Here is a 14,379-nt window from a genome sequence, read left to right as displayed (position 1 = left end):
AAATGATGTTATGTATTTATTTTTGGCCTATATCTACGGTGGCCCTGAGAGGCCACACGGACTGCAACTTAAGAAAACACCAGCAATAAAAAAAACGCTGCAAAAGCACAAAAAACACAACTGAAATAGGAAAAAAGAAAACACAAGTAGGAAAAAAGAAAACTGAAGTGTTTTTAGGGATACAATAGTAATTAGTAATAAACAGCCAGTGTGACTAAGTGGAGCTTGTGAGAGTGAGTGGATTGAAGAAAGTGAGGGACTCAGATGTGTCAGTTGGTTTGTCTTTGTTTTTGAGTGTGGAGGAGAGTTAGATTGGGTTGGTTTTAAAGCTAAGTTAAGAATATTCTGAATTTCAATTCAATTTTATTTATATAGCACCAAATCACAACAACAGTCGCCTCAAGGCGCTTTATATTGTACAGTTTAATTTCCAAAACTTGCATATGATCTTCAGTTTGCAGCTGGACTATCACATAGCAGCTGGAGCAGTCTCAAATGGAGGCCAGTCCACTGCTGCCACCTGTGGCCAAGTGCCATAGCCTACTACTAGATGAACTTGTGACACACATCTGCAGTAGAGGCTGAGTGGCTGCTCTCACACCTGGAGCATCCAAATCGACCCACAAACACCTTGAAAGATGCAATGCCATCAATGTGGATTGTCAAGACTGAGAGACCTCTTCCCTCTGACCCCTCCCCAAACCCTCAAACCCTCCTACCCACCTCGACATACAAACTCTGTGTGGCTTCTTCTGTTGATGTTTACATGATCGAAATAACTTGAACACAAACACAAACAAACAAAGAGGAAGACCGCACCGGAAGGAAACAACTACAAGTCCCAGCATCCTCTGTGTTTAGGGAGCAGCAGTGAAAGTGAAAGTATTGAGCCTCCGTTCAGAGCAGCAGGAGGAGGAAGGTGGAGCTGAGGCAGGTGAGTGTTTACATGAATATGTTTCTTCTTATGACATAAAATAATTCCACGCTGTTCGTGTCTGTGGGTGAAATGTGAGGCCGGTCGGCTCCTCTGAGCGCTGGTTTCCTGTAAGTAGAGGAAGTGAGTTTAGCTGAGCCTCCGTTTAGTGTGAGAGAGCAGGAGGAGAGTGAGAGCTGTGCTGAGGCAGGGTGAGTGTTAACACCGCTCTGACATTACTGTGTCTCTGTGGCGGGAACAACAGGCTCCGTCAGTGGAGGCAAAAATAATCAGACTTTGGTTTTTCAAAGGAAACAACTTTATGTCGGAAGTTCCCGCACGCTCATTGGATAACGATGTGTCAATCTCGAGCTATTAGCCAATGAGCGTGCGGATTCACAGAAAGACCCGCCTTTATCACGGGACTTTAAAAACTACAATGGCGACAGAAACTCCGTGAGTGGAGTTCAGGGTGACGTTATGAAACTGTGACGTTTGAGCCACTTCCTGTTCTCAGTCCCAGCGTCCTGATCACCGAGGTTTCTGTTGCTCTGATGTCTGATATTGATTATATTGGTAAACAGGCTGTAGCATAAACATCAAACACAGCTGAAGCAGTTTTTGGATGGTTGGCTTCAAATGATCCGTCGGTTTGAAAAGTAAAAACAATTCGATTAACATCTGATGTTTGGGTTTTTGTTCAATAATCAGCGTGACCTGATAAACGCATAAAAGAAATAACGTTGGTGTTTCCGTCATGTAGTAACTGTTAGGTTTAACTGTACAAAGGTGGTTCGACACTATGAAACACATACAGACTTCATGATGTTCGCCTCATTTTTTTATTGTGAATATTAATCATGAGGGTAAACGGCCCTGTACACCACGGAGCGAGGTCAGCATGTCCACCATATCTTCAGCTCTCTGAGTTAACCCATCAAACTAATCTAACGCTCATCTGCGAATAATTCACAGGTCATATCAATATGATTTTACAGAAAATCATCCTTATTCCTGCAACTATTCCAGATACCATCAAATGTTAAAGGAAAATATCAGGATGAGTGTCTGTGAGCTGAGAAGGACGTGAAGCGAGCAGTTTATCCCAGAGCTGAAGCTGCTCTGTGTGCAGAGATGAGCTCAGATTCCTGCTGTGATTGATCAACAGTCACAGAAATGTAGACTTGTAGTTATTACTGCAGTATGGTCACAGCAGATACTGATAAACATGTATTATGAGGATGGATGATCAAGTTTCTCACTCTCTCCTTTAAATCTCAGTTTTTTTCTTCTTCACAGTTTATCTGTTAATTTATTAATGAATAACACTGAAAGAGTTTCTGTTATATTTCCCCTTGAACATCACCTTATTAGGGCGGCATTAAGAAATAGCCCCCCTCCAAAGAATGAATAAATGAATGATGATAATAATAAAATGATTACAAAGCAGAGCTCAGAGTGGTAGGATGGTCAAACATGGATCCACGGGTGGTTCAACTGCATTTGGTGACGTGACTGAAGCAAATCTTTCAAATAATCCCACCATCAACGGGATGTTGTCTCCTTTACTACGGTTACTTTACTTGGTCACCGTGTGAATTTCTTTGAAATGAACCAAATTCTTTTATTTGTTGGTTGTTGCATATTTAACCTCTACAGTCAGGAAAGGAGGAGATGAGGCCTCAACAATGTTGGGTTGTAGCTGTGGTTCAGGTTAGAGTGAGTGTCCATGGAATAAATGTAAGTCAGTGAACTGGAAACATGACTGTGTTCAAACTTTGTTTTCCTTTTTATAATGAGTCTAATCAAAGGTGGACAGAAGTATCTCCACTTTGACTTTTCTGTGTCACCATCAGAGCTTCTGCACAGTGTGTTTCTGGGGCAGATAACATTGCAGCATTATGGAGACATTATGTGCATTCAAAAAGAAAAGCGTCTGGACTTCTTTAAGTTAAACTTAAAGAAATCCAGACGCTGTTCTTGGACTGTTGGTTTCAGTGTTTAGTCTCGTTCACACACTCCCTCAGACTCTTCACACACACTGATTTGCTGCCATAAACACACTCCTGTGCGCTTTCTTGGCTTCACACACACACTGAGGACCATCTACAGACTGTGAGCTCCGTCTTCTTTGTCTTTGGAGCCGAACTCTGACAAAGTTAGGAACCAAACTTTCTCCAGCGTGTGAACTTTCCTCCTAGACTCAGTCTGAGCAGTCAGACCACATATTTCTAAAGCAGCACATGAAGGTGTGGCTCACACACACACAGGTGAAGGAAACAGCTGCAGTATTAAAAACTGCTTCACTGTCTACAAATATATGAACTGAATGTTTCTTTCAGGCTGTAAAAACCTTATTTATCCTCCATTACAGTCCTGCATTCAGAGTATTACTTCTGTTATATTAGTACATGTAGTCAAAGGAGCTTGCAAAGAAAAGCGTCTGGACTTCTTTAAGTTACTTGAAGACGTTTCACCTCTCATCCGAGAAGCTTCTTCAGTTCTAAGGTCAAATGGTGGATTGTATTTTATTGTGATGAAGACATGAAACTCTGAGCTGGATTGAATCCATTGAATCAGAGTCCAGGACTCAGACTAAACACACTGAATGTGTCCTGAGCTCGGCCGCTGTTCCACAGTAACTGCTGTCAGAGTCACTGTTACTGAGTTAGCTTAGCTAGCAGAGCAGCTAGCAGTTAGAGTATGAACTCTGTAAGCAGTCAGCTCGGTCCTGGACATTGTTACTGACATAAAGCTGCTCTCTGCAGCCATGTTTGACCTGCTGCTTTGTAGGACTACAGTAATGGAGGATTTGGAGGCTGAACTCGGCTCTGTGACACTTTTTGTAGTGAACTGATGAAAGCTGCGTCTCAGATGGATGTTAGTCCAACACATCAGACACGACCTCTGCAGCTCTCAGTTGATGTGCACATGAATGATTTGTGTTTCCTCTGCAGGTGAAGGTAGAAAGTGTGTGAGCTGATGTGAATTGAGCAGCATGGATCAGTGTGAGGACAGAGAGGAGGGAGTCCCTCCCTCTAAAACCACTCTGTGTGGGGAACATGAGAGCCAGACCAAAGCTCAGGGGTGAGATGACCATCTCTAACTGTCCATGACTCTTCTCCATGTCACAGCTCAGCACTCACATCACTGCTCCATCATTATTCACAGGAACCAGCCTGGACCTCCACCCAGAAGTGTGTCCTCTAAGAGCAAACGGGTGAAGCATTTCTTTTGTAATTTAGGGCGAAAAAAGTCATCTGACGAAAAGTAAGTTCATGTCAGTATTAAAATGTTTGAAATTTTAATCAGCTTTTTACTATTTAACGATTAAAATAATATACTATTTACATACTTTATACTTTTTATGTAATGTATTGGACACATTGGATGTGACACATGTTCACTTATTTTTAGCGTCAATCAGAAACCATCCAGCTCTGTGTCCTTAAAGAGTGACCGGTCCAATCATCGAGGCATTAATTTTAAAGTCCAGCCTGTGTCTGTTTTCAGTTTTCAGTTTTATTTGTCACATGCAAGTTAGCACAGGATCAACATTGCAATGAAATGTGTTTGAGCAGCAGTCACTCAGCAGCATGGTACAGTAGAAGAAAATATAATAAAATATAATAAAATACTAAAGAAGAATAGTAAAGAGCAAAATATTAGAGAGACGTGGTAAAACAGAAACTGACTATATGACTAAATGATTAAATATATATGTATCTATAAATATAGATATATGTACACTAGTGATTAAATAAGAAAATCTTGAAAAGAAATATGATGGGAGGGCAGATGGGATATTGCACAGGAATGAGCAGCAGAAAATTACAGTATTGCACTTTTTAAATATAAATATCAATAACAATAAAGTGCAGATTTAAACAGAGTACTTGTGAAACTGCAAGGTAGCTTCTGAGTGTGTCCTGTGGACTGTGTGTGTCTGCTGCAGAGAGGTGAGCTGTTAGTAACATGAACTCTCTGATTTAAATGATTTTGATTTTTCCTGGTTTCTAAAATGCATCTCTGTAGCAGAGCAGTGTCTCCAAGGACACACAGGCTCAGCTGGAACTGTCAGTTTATCTGGTTTAAGACACATTTGGACACAATTGGCTGTTTTTAACTATTTATTTTAATCAGAGGTGTAAATTTAGACCTCACACATCTGGATCCTAAACTATGATAGAAACAGCTGCTAGCAGTGGGTAGTTTGACTCTGATACGCTGCTCTAGAAAGCAAACAAAGGTTTGTGCAGCTCCTCTTCAGAAAAGTGTTCAGAGAGCAGCTGCTGTATTAGACAAAGGCTCGTCGTGTGAGCCCAGATGTGTGTAACAGCTGGATGAAGGAGAACCATCACAGTCACGTCTCCATCCCGCCTTTATTAATGAACTTCCTGTTGCTTGCAGATGACAGGAACACAAAGTGTTTGTGCCACGTGATGCTACAGGATTTGTTAACGTGTCCATGATGGTAACATCTCCTCGTCTAACTGCAAACACATGAGCGCTCCTAACGGCAGCTATCACAGCCACACAGGCAGACTGTGTCTCACTGTTGCATTCAGGGACATTTGTTTTCCTGTAAAAAGCTGAACTCTAATCTTAGAGGACTGTTACTGACAGGAAACAGCTGCATTATCTGCAGTCTGTGTGATCACAGCTGCTTCAATCACTTCATCAGAGAATTGATCATTGAACAAAACATGTTTGTGTCTGCAGAGGTCAGAGGTCACAGTCTGCAGGATCCAGCTGTCCATCTGTGAGGAGTGACTGGTCCAAACATTACCCTCCAGAGTTCAGTGGTGAACCTGGACCAACGAGGTCAGAGAACTGTGATGACTCCTTTACATGTTTGTGTTTTCCTGGATAAATATGACCAAAGATTCATTAAAAAGATAAAAATATTAGACTTTGTCCTGTAGCGCTGTGTGGCAGGCAGGACTGGACCCAAACACAACAGGATGAAGTCAAAGAGGCAGCTTTATTTCAGCTGTGAACATGCAAACAGCAGAAATAAGAAAACATAACTGTAGGTTTGCAGTGAATGAAGCCTCAGCTCGACGCTCCACTTTGTCCCTCTTTTCCTTCTCCAAACAGCCACATCAGGAGTCTCTGATGGAGTTTTAAAATATTTATTTACAAATGTCCAAAGATGGGTTCAGGATACCTGAATCCACAATTATTAAAGCTAAAATAGAAATAAGAAAAAGTGGATCATGCAACAATGTCCCTCAGCACACAAAACAATCAAAGCAGAATAAATATAATGTTTTAGAAAGGCCGATCAAACACTTACAGGGACCTGAAGAGAGAGAACCAACAAAATGTCATGGCTAACAGAGGAACTCAAGCACAGACTGAGTTCTGACAAACAAAAAGGTGACAGTTTATTCACCAAAGGGGTGAACCACAGTGCTCTATATATGTACAGTGAGTTGGGGAGGGGGTCCAGGGCTCCAGGGAAAAGAGGGAAGGGAGTCCACACTCACTCCTCTTCAGTCACTCTTGTCCTGCTCTCCACTCACACAGCCACACACGGGAGTCACAGGTAAGCGTCTGTAACCAGGTCCGGGGAAATATATACTCAAAGTATACACAAAGTTAACCCAACTGGTGAATTTAGAGAGAGATTTCTTAGCAAGGAGCTGAGATCATGAACACAGGAGGGTCAATGTCCCAGCGACAAACTGCTCCATGCCGCAGCGTTAAATGGTTACCGGTAAGCCCAGGTGAGTCAGCAACAGGTGGTGTAATCATCATAACTGAGTGGACCAAGAGCGAGAGGCCATTACAAGCTCCACCCAGGCAGGCAAAACGCTAGCAGGAGAGAGCAAAACATAAAACCTGAAAAGCCATCATGAGCCAGCCAGAGAGACACAGAGTTTATACTAGAAGAGAAACCTGCTCATCTTCATCATGTTTGTTTAAATAGAGAAAATCAGAAGTCTCTGTGTGTCAGACCACGGCTCTACACGGACACTTCTAAGCTGCTTCAGAGTGAACTGACCCAGATAATCTGCACACAGCGGCTGTAAAACAGTGAAAGTCATAACTGTCTCTCTCTGATGGAAAGCTTTTATTGTGCAGTCAGGAAGTCTGCAGGAAGTGTTGAGTTTGTATTCATCACTCAGTGTTTAATGAGACAGGCAGACAGGAAGAGCAGCTCATTAGTGTTGATGACATCAAAGGAACTGTGAGGAACTGCAGTTTGGTCACATCTGGATGTTTTTCACTGACAGTAAATGTTTTAGTGATAAAGAAATGTGTTCACAGAGAGAGGAAGAGGAAGAGGAGTGGTGTTTGTGAGGAGGAGCAGCTGTCCTGCTGTGCTTTGTGTCAGGACATCCTGAAGGATCCAGTCTCTACCAGCTGTGGACACTGGTTCTGCAGACAGTGCATCTCCTCATACTGGGACCAGTCTGCTTCATCAGGAGACTCCTCCTGTCCCCAGTGTGGAGAAAGATCCAGAAGCAGAGCTGGACTGCAGACAGCCAGTCAGAGCAGCTGTGTACAAAGTAAGACTGAACATCTGTCTGCTGATGGACTCATTTCTGAAAACTGGACTTCTTGTGTTGTTCAGACATTGAAGAGTTTTCTTTCTCTTTAGTCTCATTGTTTTTCTTTCTTTCAGCAGATGTTGGTCTGCAGGAGGTTTTAGATGAACATAAGATCAGTCTGAGGAGGAGATGTGAACGTGTGACTGAAGGAAGTGATGAAACAGGAAGTAGAACCCTCCTCAACAGGATCTACACTGAGCTCTACATCACAGAGGGACAGAGTGAAGAGGTTCATACCCAACATGAGGTGAGGCAGCTGGAGACAGCTTCCAAGATGGACGCCCTCCATGACGCTCCAATCAGGTGCCAGGACATCTTTAAAGCCTTACCTGACCAACAGAGACCCATCAGAGTGGTTCTGACCAACGGCGTGGCTGGTGTTGGAAAAACCTTCTCAGTGCAGAAGTTCACTCTGGACTGGGCAGAGGGCTTGGAGAACCAACATGTCAGTGTGGTGGTTCTGCTTTCATTCAGGGAGCTGAACCTGATCAGAGATGAGCAGTACAGTCTTCTGGAGCTGCTCCATGTTTTCCATCCAACATTACAGAAGGTCACAGCAGAGAAGCTGGCTGTCTCTCAGCTTTTGTTCATCTTTGACGGCCTGGATGAAAGCAGACTTTCATTGGATTTCACCAACAGGAAGCTGCTGTCTGATGTCACACAGAAGTCATCAGTCAGCCAGCTGCTGACAAACCTCATCCAGGGGAATCTGCTTCCCTCGGCTCTCGTCTGGATAACTTCCCGACCCGCAGCAGCCAATCAGATCCCTCCTACATGTGTTGACAGGCTAACAGAAGTACGAGGCTTCACTGACGCCCAGAAGGAGGAGTACTTCAGGAGGAGATTCAGTGATGAAGAGCTGTCCAGCAGAATCATCTCCCACATGAAGACATCCAGGAGCCTCCACATCATGTGTAGTATCCCAGTCTTCTGCTGGATCACTGCTACAGTTCTGGAGCACATGTTGACTACAGAGCAGAGAGGAGAGCTGCCCAAGACCCTGACTGACATGTACTCACACTTCCTGCTGGTTCAGACAAAGAGGAAGAAGAACAAGTACCATGAGGGACATGAAACGAGTCCACAGGAGCTGACGGAGGCTGACAGGGAAGTTCTTCTGAAGCTGGGGAGGCTGGCGTTTGAACATCTGGAGAAAGGAAACATCATGTTCTACCAAGAAGACCTGGAGCAGTGTGGTCTGGATGTGACAGAGGCCTCGGTGTACTCAGGAGTTTGTACAGAGGTCTTCAAAAGAGAGAGTGTGATCTTCCAGAAACCAGTCTACTGCTTTGTTCATCTGAGCATCCAGGAGTTTCTGGCTGCTGTCTACATGTTCCACTGTTTCACCAACAGGAAGACAGAGGTGCTGAAGGTGTTTCTAAAATCAAAATCTTTGACCAAGATGATTTCCAGTGTTTTTGATAACAAAGATCTCCTCCAATTACTTGATGTATTTCTGAGGAGAGCCATGGAGAAATCCCTCCACAGTAAAAATGGCCACCTGGACCTGTTTGTTCGCTTCCTTCATGGCCTCTGTCTGGAGTCCAACCAGAGACTCTTAGTAGGTCTGCTGGGTCAGACAGAGATCAGTCCAGGAACCATCCAGAGAGTCATCAACAACCTGAAGGAGATGAACAGTGATGAAATCTCTCCTGACAGAAGCATCAACATCTTCCACTGTCTGATGGAGATGAACCACCTCTCATTATTTCAGGAGATCCAAGAGTTCCTGAAGTCAGAGAACAGATCAGAGAAGGAACTCTCTGAGATCCAGTGCTCAGCTCTGGCCTTCATGCTGCAGATGTCAGAGGAGGTTCTGGATGAGTTGGACCTGCAGGAGTACAAAACATCAGAGCAGGGACGACAGAGACTGATTCCAGCTGTGAGGAACTGCAGAAAGGCTGGGTGAGTCCAGATGTGATCATTAACATCATTGATCAGTGTAGGTTAGTAGTTTAATTTTGAAAATAAAATCAGATTGTAACCACAAAGTGTTTGTGTCCGTACGCTGCAACCTTCCACACCATTCCTTTATTGTACAGACTCAGCAGCAGCTCCATGGATCCCAAATCCAAGAGTGGAGAACAGATTTGAAGTGTGTCACATCCATGCAGTCACAGCTGTTTCCACCATGTTTCCACTGATATTAATCCTGTTCAATGACACGTTTCATATCAGTGAATATGTTCTTTAGGACGTCCACTGACATGTTTAAGTGTCCTGCTGGAAATCACTCAAATCATCCATGAAATCCATGAAAAATCCTTTTAGTGTTTCTAACTTCACCCTCTGTCCTCTCTCTCTCTCCATCCTCCTCACTGCTTCTTTCACTGATAATCACACAAACATCGTATTCAGCTACAAAATAACACAATAATATCATCTGATGATCATTATTATAAGAGCAGGATCCATATTTGATATCAGAGTAACACACTGATGGTTATGTGCAGTCATCATCAGTGACTGTGGGTCAAACAGAAGCTCTCTGATTGGTTGCTGACCTTGGTCACCTGTCCACTCTCACCTGTTTGTGTTTGCTCTCTCTTTGCTGTCTCCATCCTCTCTCTCCTTTCTCTCCCTCTCTGTCTTTGTACCGTCACTCAGGTCCAATGGAAACAGTGACATTTACAAACCAATCAAAGACAAACTGATCCATGTCAGGTTATAACAATATTCAAAGTGAATACAGGCTGCTGCTGGACACAGACAGGTAACATCATTGTGACTCGCTGTCACCTGGATCTGGACTCATAAACACTGAAGCCCTGAACAGGAATACAAATCATTTTCTGCCAACTAGCGACACACCAGCAGATAATGGCTCAGAAAGCTAAAATGAGCCAATCATTTCTGTGTTTAGTTCCCCTGAAATCAGATCTGATATCAGCAGCTCTGAGTTCATTCATCATTATTGTCCAGTGATGAGATTTCTGCTCCGTTTGGTAACAGTCAGCAGGTTTTTCCTGCGTGTGGACGTGAACAGTCGTACCTGACAGCAGGTAGCAAACAGAGATCATCTTTCCAGCTGGAACTCTTCACTGAGCTGAACTCATTCAAAATGTTCTGGAGTCAAAACAGGAAACAGTCCAAATGTGTGTCTTCACTCTGACCCTGGATCAGATCTCAGTGACAGACTGTGGACATTATGGAAGCCTAAATGTGACACCATCTTCCTCCTTCATCTGCAGATTAAAGCCAAACAAAGATTCTCATTAAAAGTCTGCAGGTCTGAGAGAGACTCAATCGTTGTGTCATGTCAAACACAGTAAGAGGAGCTGAAGCACAGATGTGAAGAGCAGATTCATCAGATTATGACCTCACTCTGTTTTGTCTTCATATACATTCAGTCTGTGTTTATAATGCAGATTTTCTGCTTTTATAATAACACATTTTATATTTTCTATCATCACAGACTGACTCGGTGTCGACTCTCAGAGTCTCACTGTGAAGTTGTGGCCTCAGCTCTGAAGTCCAACCCCTCCCATCTGACAGAGCTGGACATGAGTTGGAATGATGGCCTCCAGGATTCAGGTGTGAAGCTTCTGTGTGCTGGACTGGAGAGTCCAAACTGTCGACTGGAGACTCTGAGGTGAGTTCACTGACTGCGGCTGTTGTTGTTTTTCTAAATTTCAGGTCTTTGATTGATGTTTGAAACTTTCTTTAGTTCCTAAATATTCAGGATGTGTCTGAAGACAAATGTGAAGAAGTTTGAGTGCTTTCAGAAATGTTGTCTTTCCAAACGACTGAACAACAGTTTTTCCTTTTGGCTCCAAACAGAAGTGACAGACTTGAGCAGGGTTCATTTAAAGGCTGACAGAAGTGGAGTGGTGACGGGGAGATGTTTGACAGGACAGTGTTTCAGCCTCCACAGGTTCATGTTGTGCTCCATCAGTCAGTGAAGATGAAGTCAGTGCTGATGAGGCTGTAGAGTGTGTGAGGGATGTGAATGAGGATGATGAAGATCTGATGATAGCAGATAAAAACAGGCTGCAGAGACTTTGAGCCATACAGGGCACACAGTGTGTGTACAGAACAGCTGAAATCATTATGGAGGCCTCACTGGAATATGGAAGCATCACAGTACAGCTTCAGTGAAGCATTAAAGTCTCTGATATGAGATGAGAAATGAAGCAGCCAGAGCTTTTTCATGAGTGGAAATCCACTGTGACTGTGAGCTGCTGCTACAGCCTCCAGATTAGCCAGCAGCTCATCCTGCTCAACATTTCCTCACCAACTTTAATGGAAGTGTGATGTTTTCAGCTGGAGTGATGGTCAGGGTGGCCTCCCTCTCCTCTTCTTCTCCTCTTCCTCTTTCCTTTGTAAAGCCACTTCTGCTGCTTTCATTCATTTGGAAGTCCTGTAGCTGAGTTTGGGAGAGACTAACAGCCTCGGCAGCAGAGGGGAGAAAGGCTGTAACACCACCACTTTACTCTGTTCTACCTGTCACATCATTTTATCAGGAAACAAATATGCTCATGTTTTTACTATGTTTTTCTTGAAGATGTAAGAGTTTCAGTTTCAATTTCAGTTTTATTTGTCATATGCAAGTTAGCACAGGGTCAACATTGCAATGAAATGTGTTTGACGAGCAGCAGTCACTCAGCAGCATGATACAGTAGGAGAAAATATAATAAAATAAAATAATAAAGAAAATAGAAAAATAGTAAGGAGCAAAATATTAGAGAGACATGGTAAAAGAGAAAAGATGACTAAATATATATGTATCTATAAATATAAATATATGTACACTAGTGATTAAATAAGAAAATCTTGAAAAGAAATATGACGGGAGGGCAGATGGGATATTGCACAGGAATGAGCAGCAGAAAATTACAGTATTGCACTTTTAAATATAAATATCAATGACAATAAAGTGGAGTGACCAGTGCAGATTAAACAGAGTACTTGTGAAGCTGCAGGGTAGCTTCTGAGTGCTGTGTTGTGTGTGTTTAAGTGTTGTGGTTGAGGTGTCGTATGGCTTGGTGGTAAAAACTGTTTTTGAGTCTTGAAGTCCGAGCAGACAGACTCCTGTAACGTCTGCCAGATGGTAACAAGGAGAACAGCTGATGTGCTGGGTGGCTGTGGTCCTTGATGATGCTGTGTGCTTTACGGAGGCATCGCTGGAGATAAATGTCCTGAATGGCAGGAAGCCTCGTGCCAGTGATGTGCTCTGCTGCCTTCACCACCCTCTGTAGTGATTTACGGCTGCTGGCAGAGCAGCTTCAGTACCAAACTGTGATGCAGCTCGTCAGCAAGCTCTCAATTGCACACCTGTAAAAATTTGAGGTGATGTTGGCATTCATGCTAAACTTCCTCAGCCTCCTCAGGAAGTAAAGCCGCTGGCGAGCTTTCCTGATAGCAGTGTCTGTGTGAAGGGTCCAGGAGAAGTCCTCAGTGATGTTGACTCCAAGGAACTTGAAGCTGCTGACCCTTTCGACCTTGACACCGTTGATGTGGATGGGCTGGTGTTCTCTGACTGGTCGTTTCCGGTAGTCCACTATCATCTCTCTAGTTTTGCTGATGTTGAGAGTCAGGTTATTTTCCAGACACCACTTGTACAGCGCCATCACCTCCTCTCTATAGGCCGTCTCATCGTTGTCTGTGATGAGGCCTATGATGGTTGTGTCATCCGCAAACTTGATGATGATGTTGGACTCTTGTTTAGCAACACAGTCGTGTGTGAACAGGGAATATAGGAGGGGGCTAAGCACACAACCCTGTGGCGTACCTGTGTTTAGGATGAGTGATGAGGAGGTGTGCTTACCAACTCTCACCACCTGGGGCCTGTTTGTGAGGAAGTTTAGAATCCATCTGCAGATCAGTGTTCCCAGCCCAAGGTCGACGAGCTTCGTGGCAAGTTTTGAGGGGATGATGGTGTTAAATGCCGAGCTGTAGTCGATGAAGCGCATCCTTGCATATGTATTCCCTTTCTCCAGGTGAGTGAGGGTGGTGTGCGTTGCCAGGGCGATAGCATCCTCTGTGGCTCTGTTTGTCCGATAGGCAAACTGAAGAGGGTCCAGTGTGTCAGGGAGGGAGGAGCAGATGTGACCTTTGACCAGCCGCTCCTGGCACTTCATGATGACGGATGTCAGTGCAACAGGACGGTAGTCATTCAGACAGGAGACCACTGATTTTTTGGGAACGGGAATGATGGTGGATGCTTTGAGGGACGTGGGGACCACTGACTGCCTCAGGGAGAGGTTGAAGATGTTGGTGAACACCTCTGCCAGCTCGTCTGCACACACTCTGAGTAGCCGGCCTGGGATGCCGTCTGGTCCTGGAGCTTTGTGAGGATTTACCTTTGTAAAGGTCCATCTCACAGCTTCTGTGAAGATCACATGGTGCTTTTTATTATTGTGTTGGTTTGTTTCCTGTCTCTTGGATGGAGCCCAGCTGTGCGTGGCCCCTGGGCCTGTGGTCAGAGTGTGTGCTGGATAATCCGGCCCAGGATGAGGCCAAGCTGACATGGGATGAAATGTCTGTCACATATTTGAGCTTAGTGTAGTCTCTGTTTCCTCTTCAGGTTGGATGATGGAAGCAAATTAGTGTGTGATGTTCTTTCAGTGTTGCACTGTGTAGACGCTCCCTGAGCACTGGTCTCACAGCCAGCTGCACATAGAGACCAGTGTTGTTAGTCCAGGTCAGAAGATGACTTGTTGGAATGAAAATGAGCTTGTAGTTTGCCTGCTTTAATAATGTGACTGGAAAAAGGTGTTGGACTTCAAATATGTCCATTTCTTTCACACTTCACCTTTAAAAGTGAAGCCTTGTGGTTCCTGGAAGGAAAAACACGACTTTTTCAAGTCTTTGTCCTGTTTTTATGATAAATGTACGACTTTAATGTGAAACATTCAGAGTTTTTTTCTCTTGTTGTGTTTGTTTGAAGCTGCTTCCTGTTGGCTT

The 14,379-nt window shown here is 43.9% G+C and overlaps 1 protein-coding gene across 3 annotated transcripts in view; it reads left to right on the top strand.

Moving 5' to 3' along the window:
• The first annotated feature begins 839 nt into the window (after positions 1–839).
• LOC146391709 (NACHT, LRR and PYD domains-containing protein 12-like) overlaps positions 840–14,379 on the top strand; it is a 28,052-nt gene continuing 14,512 nt past the window's right edge. Inside the window, exons 1-7 of one of the 3 annotated variants that reach the window (XM_084914704.1) lie at positions 840–934; positions 3,871–4,000; positions 4,085–4,183; positions 5,636–5,737; positions 7,190–7,431; positions 7,551–9,378; positions 10,889–11,065. In XM_084914704.1, the coding sequence (XP_084770830.1) occupies positions 3,912–4,000; positions 4,085–4,183; positions 5,636–5,737; positions 7,190–7,431; positions 7,551–9,378; positions 10,889–11,065 (2,537 nt within the window). In that variant the 5' untranslated portion in view covers positions 840–934; positions 3,871–3,911. Of the gene's footprint in view, positions 935–3,870; positions 4,001–4,084; positions 4,184–5,635; positions 5,738–7,189; positions 7,432–7,547; positions 9,379–10,888; positions 11,066–14,379 lie in introns of all 3 variants that reach the window. The other 2 variants (XM_084914695.1, XM_084914714.1) reach the window with 2 other exon arrangements.

Source organism: Perissodus microlepis, chromosome 3 (genome assembly GCF_051167445.1).
Source record: "Perissodus microlepis isolate ML-2025 ecotype Zambia chromosome 3, ASM5116744v1, whole genome shotgun sequence".
Taxonomy (NCBI): domain Eukaryota; kingdom Metazoa; phylum Chordata; class Actinopteri; order Cichliformes; family Cichlidae; genus Perissodus; species Perissodus microlepis.
Note: the sequence above shows the minus strand (reverse complement) of the source record. Positions and strands in the feature narration are given on the sequence as shown.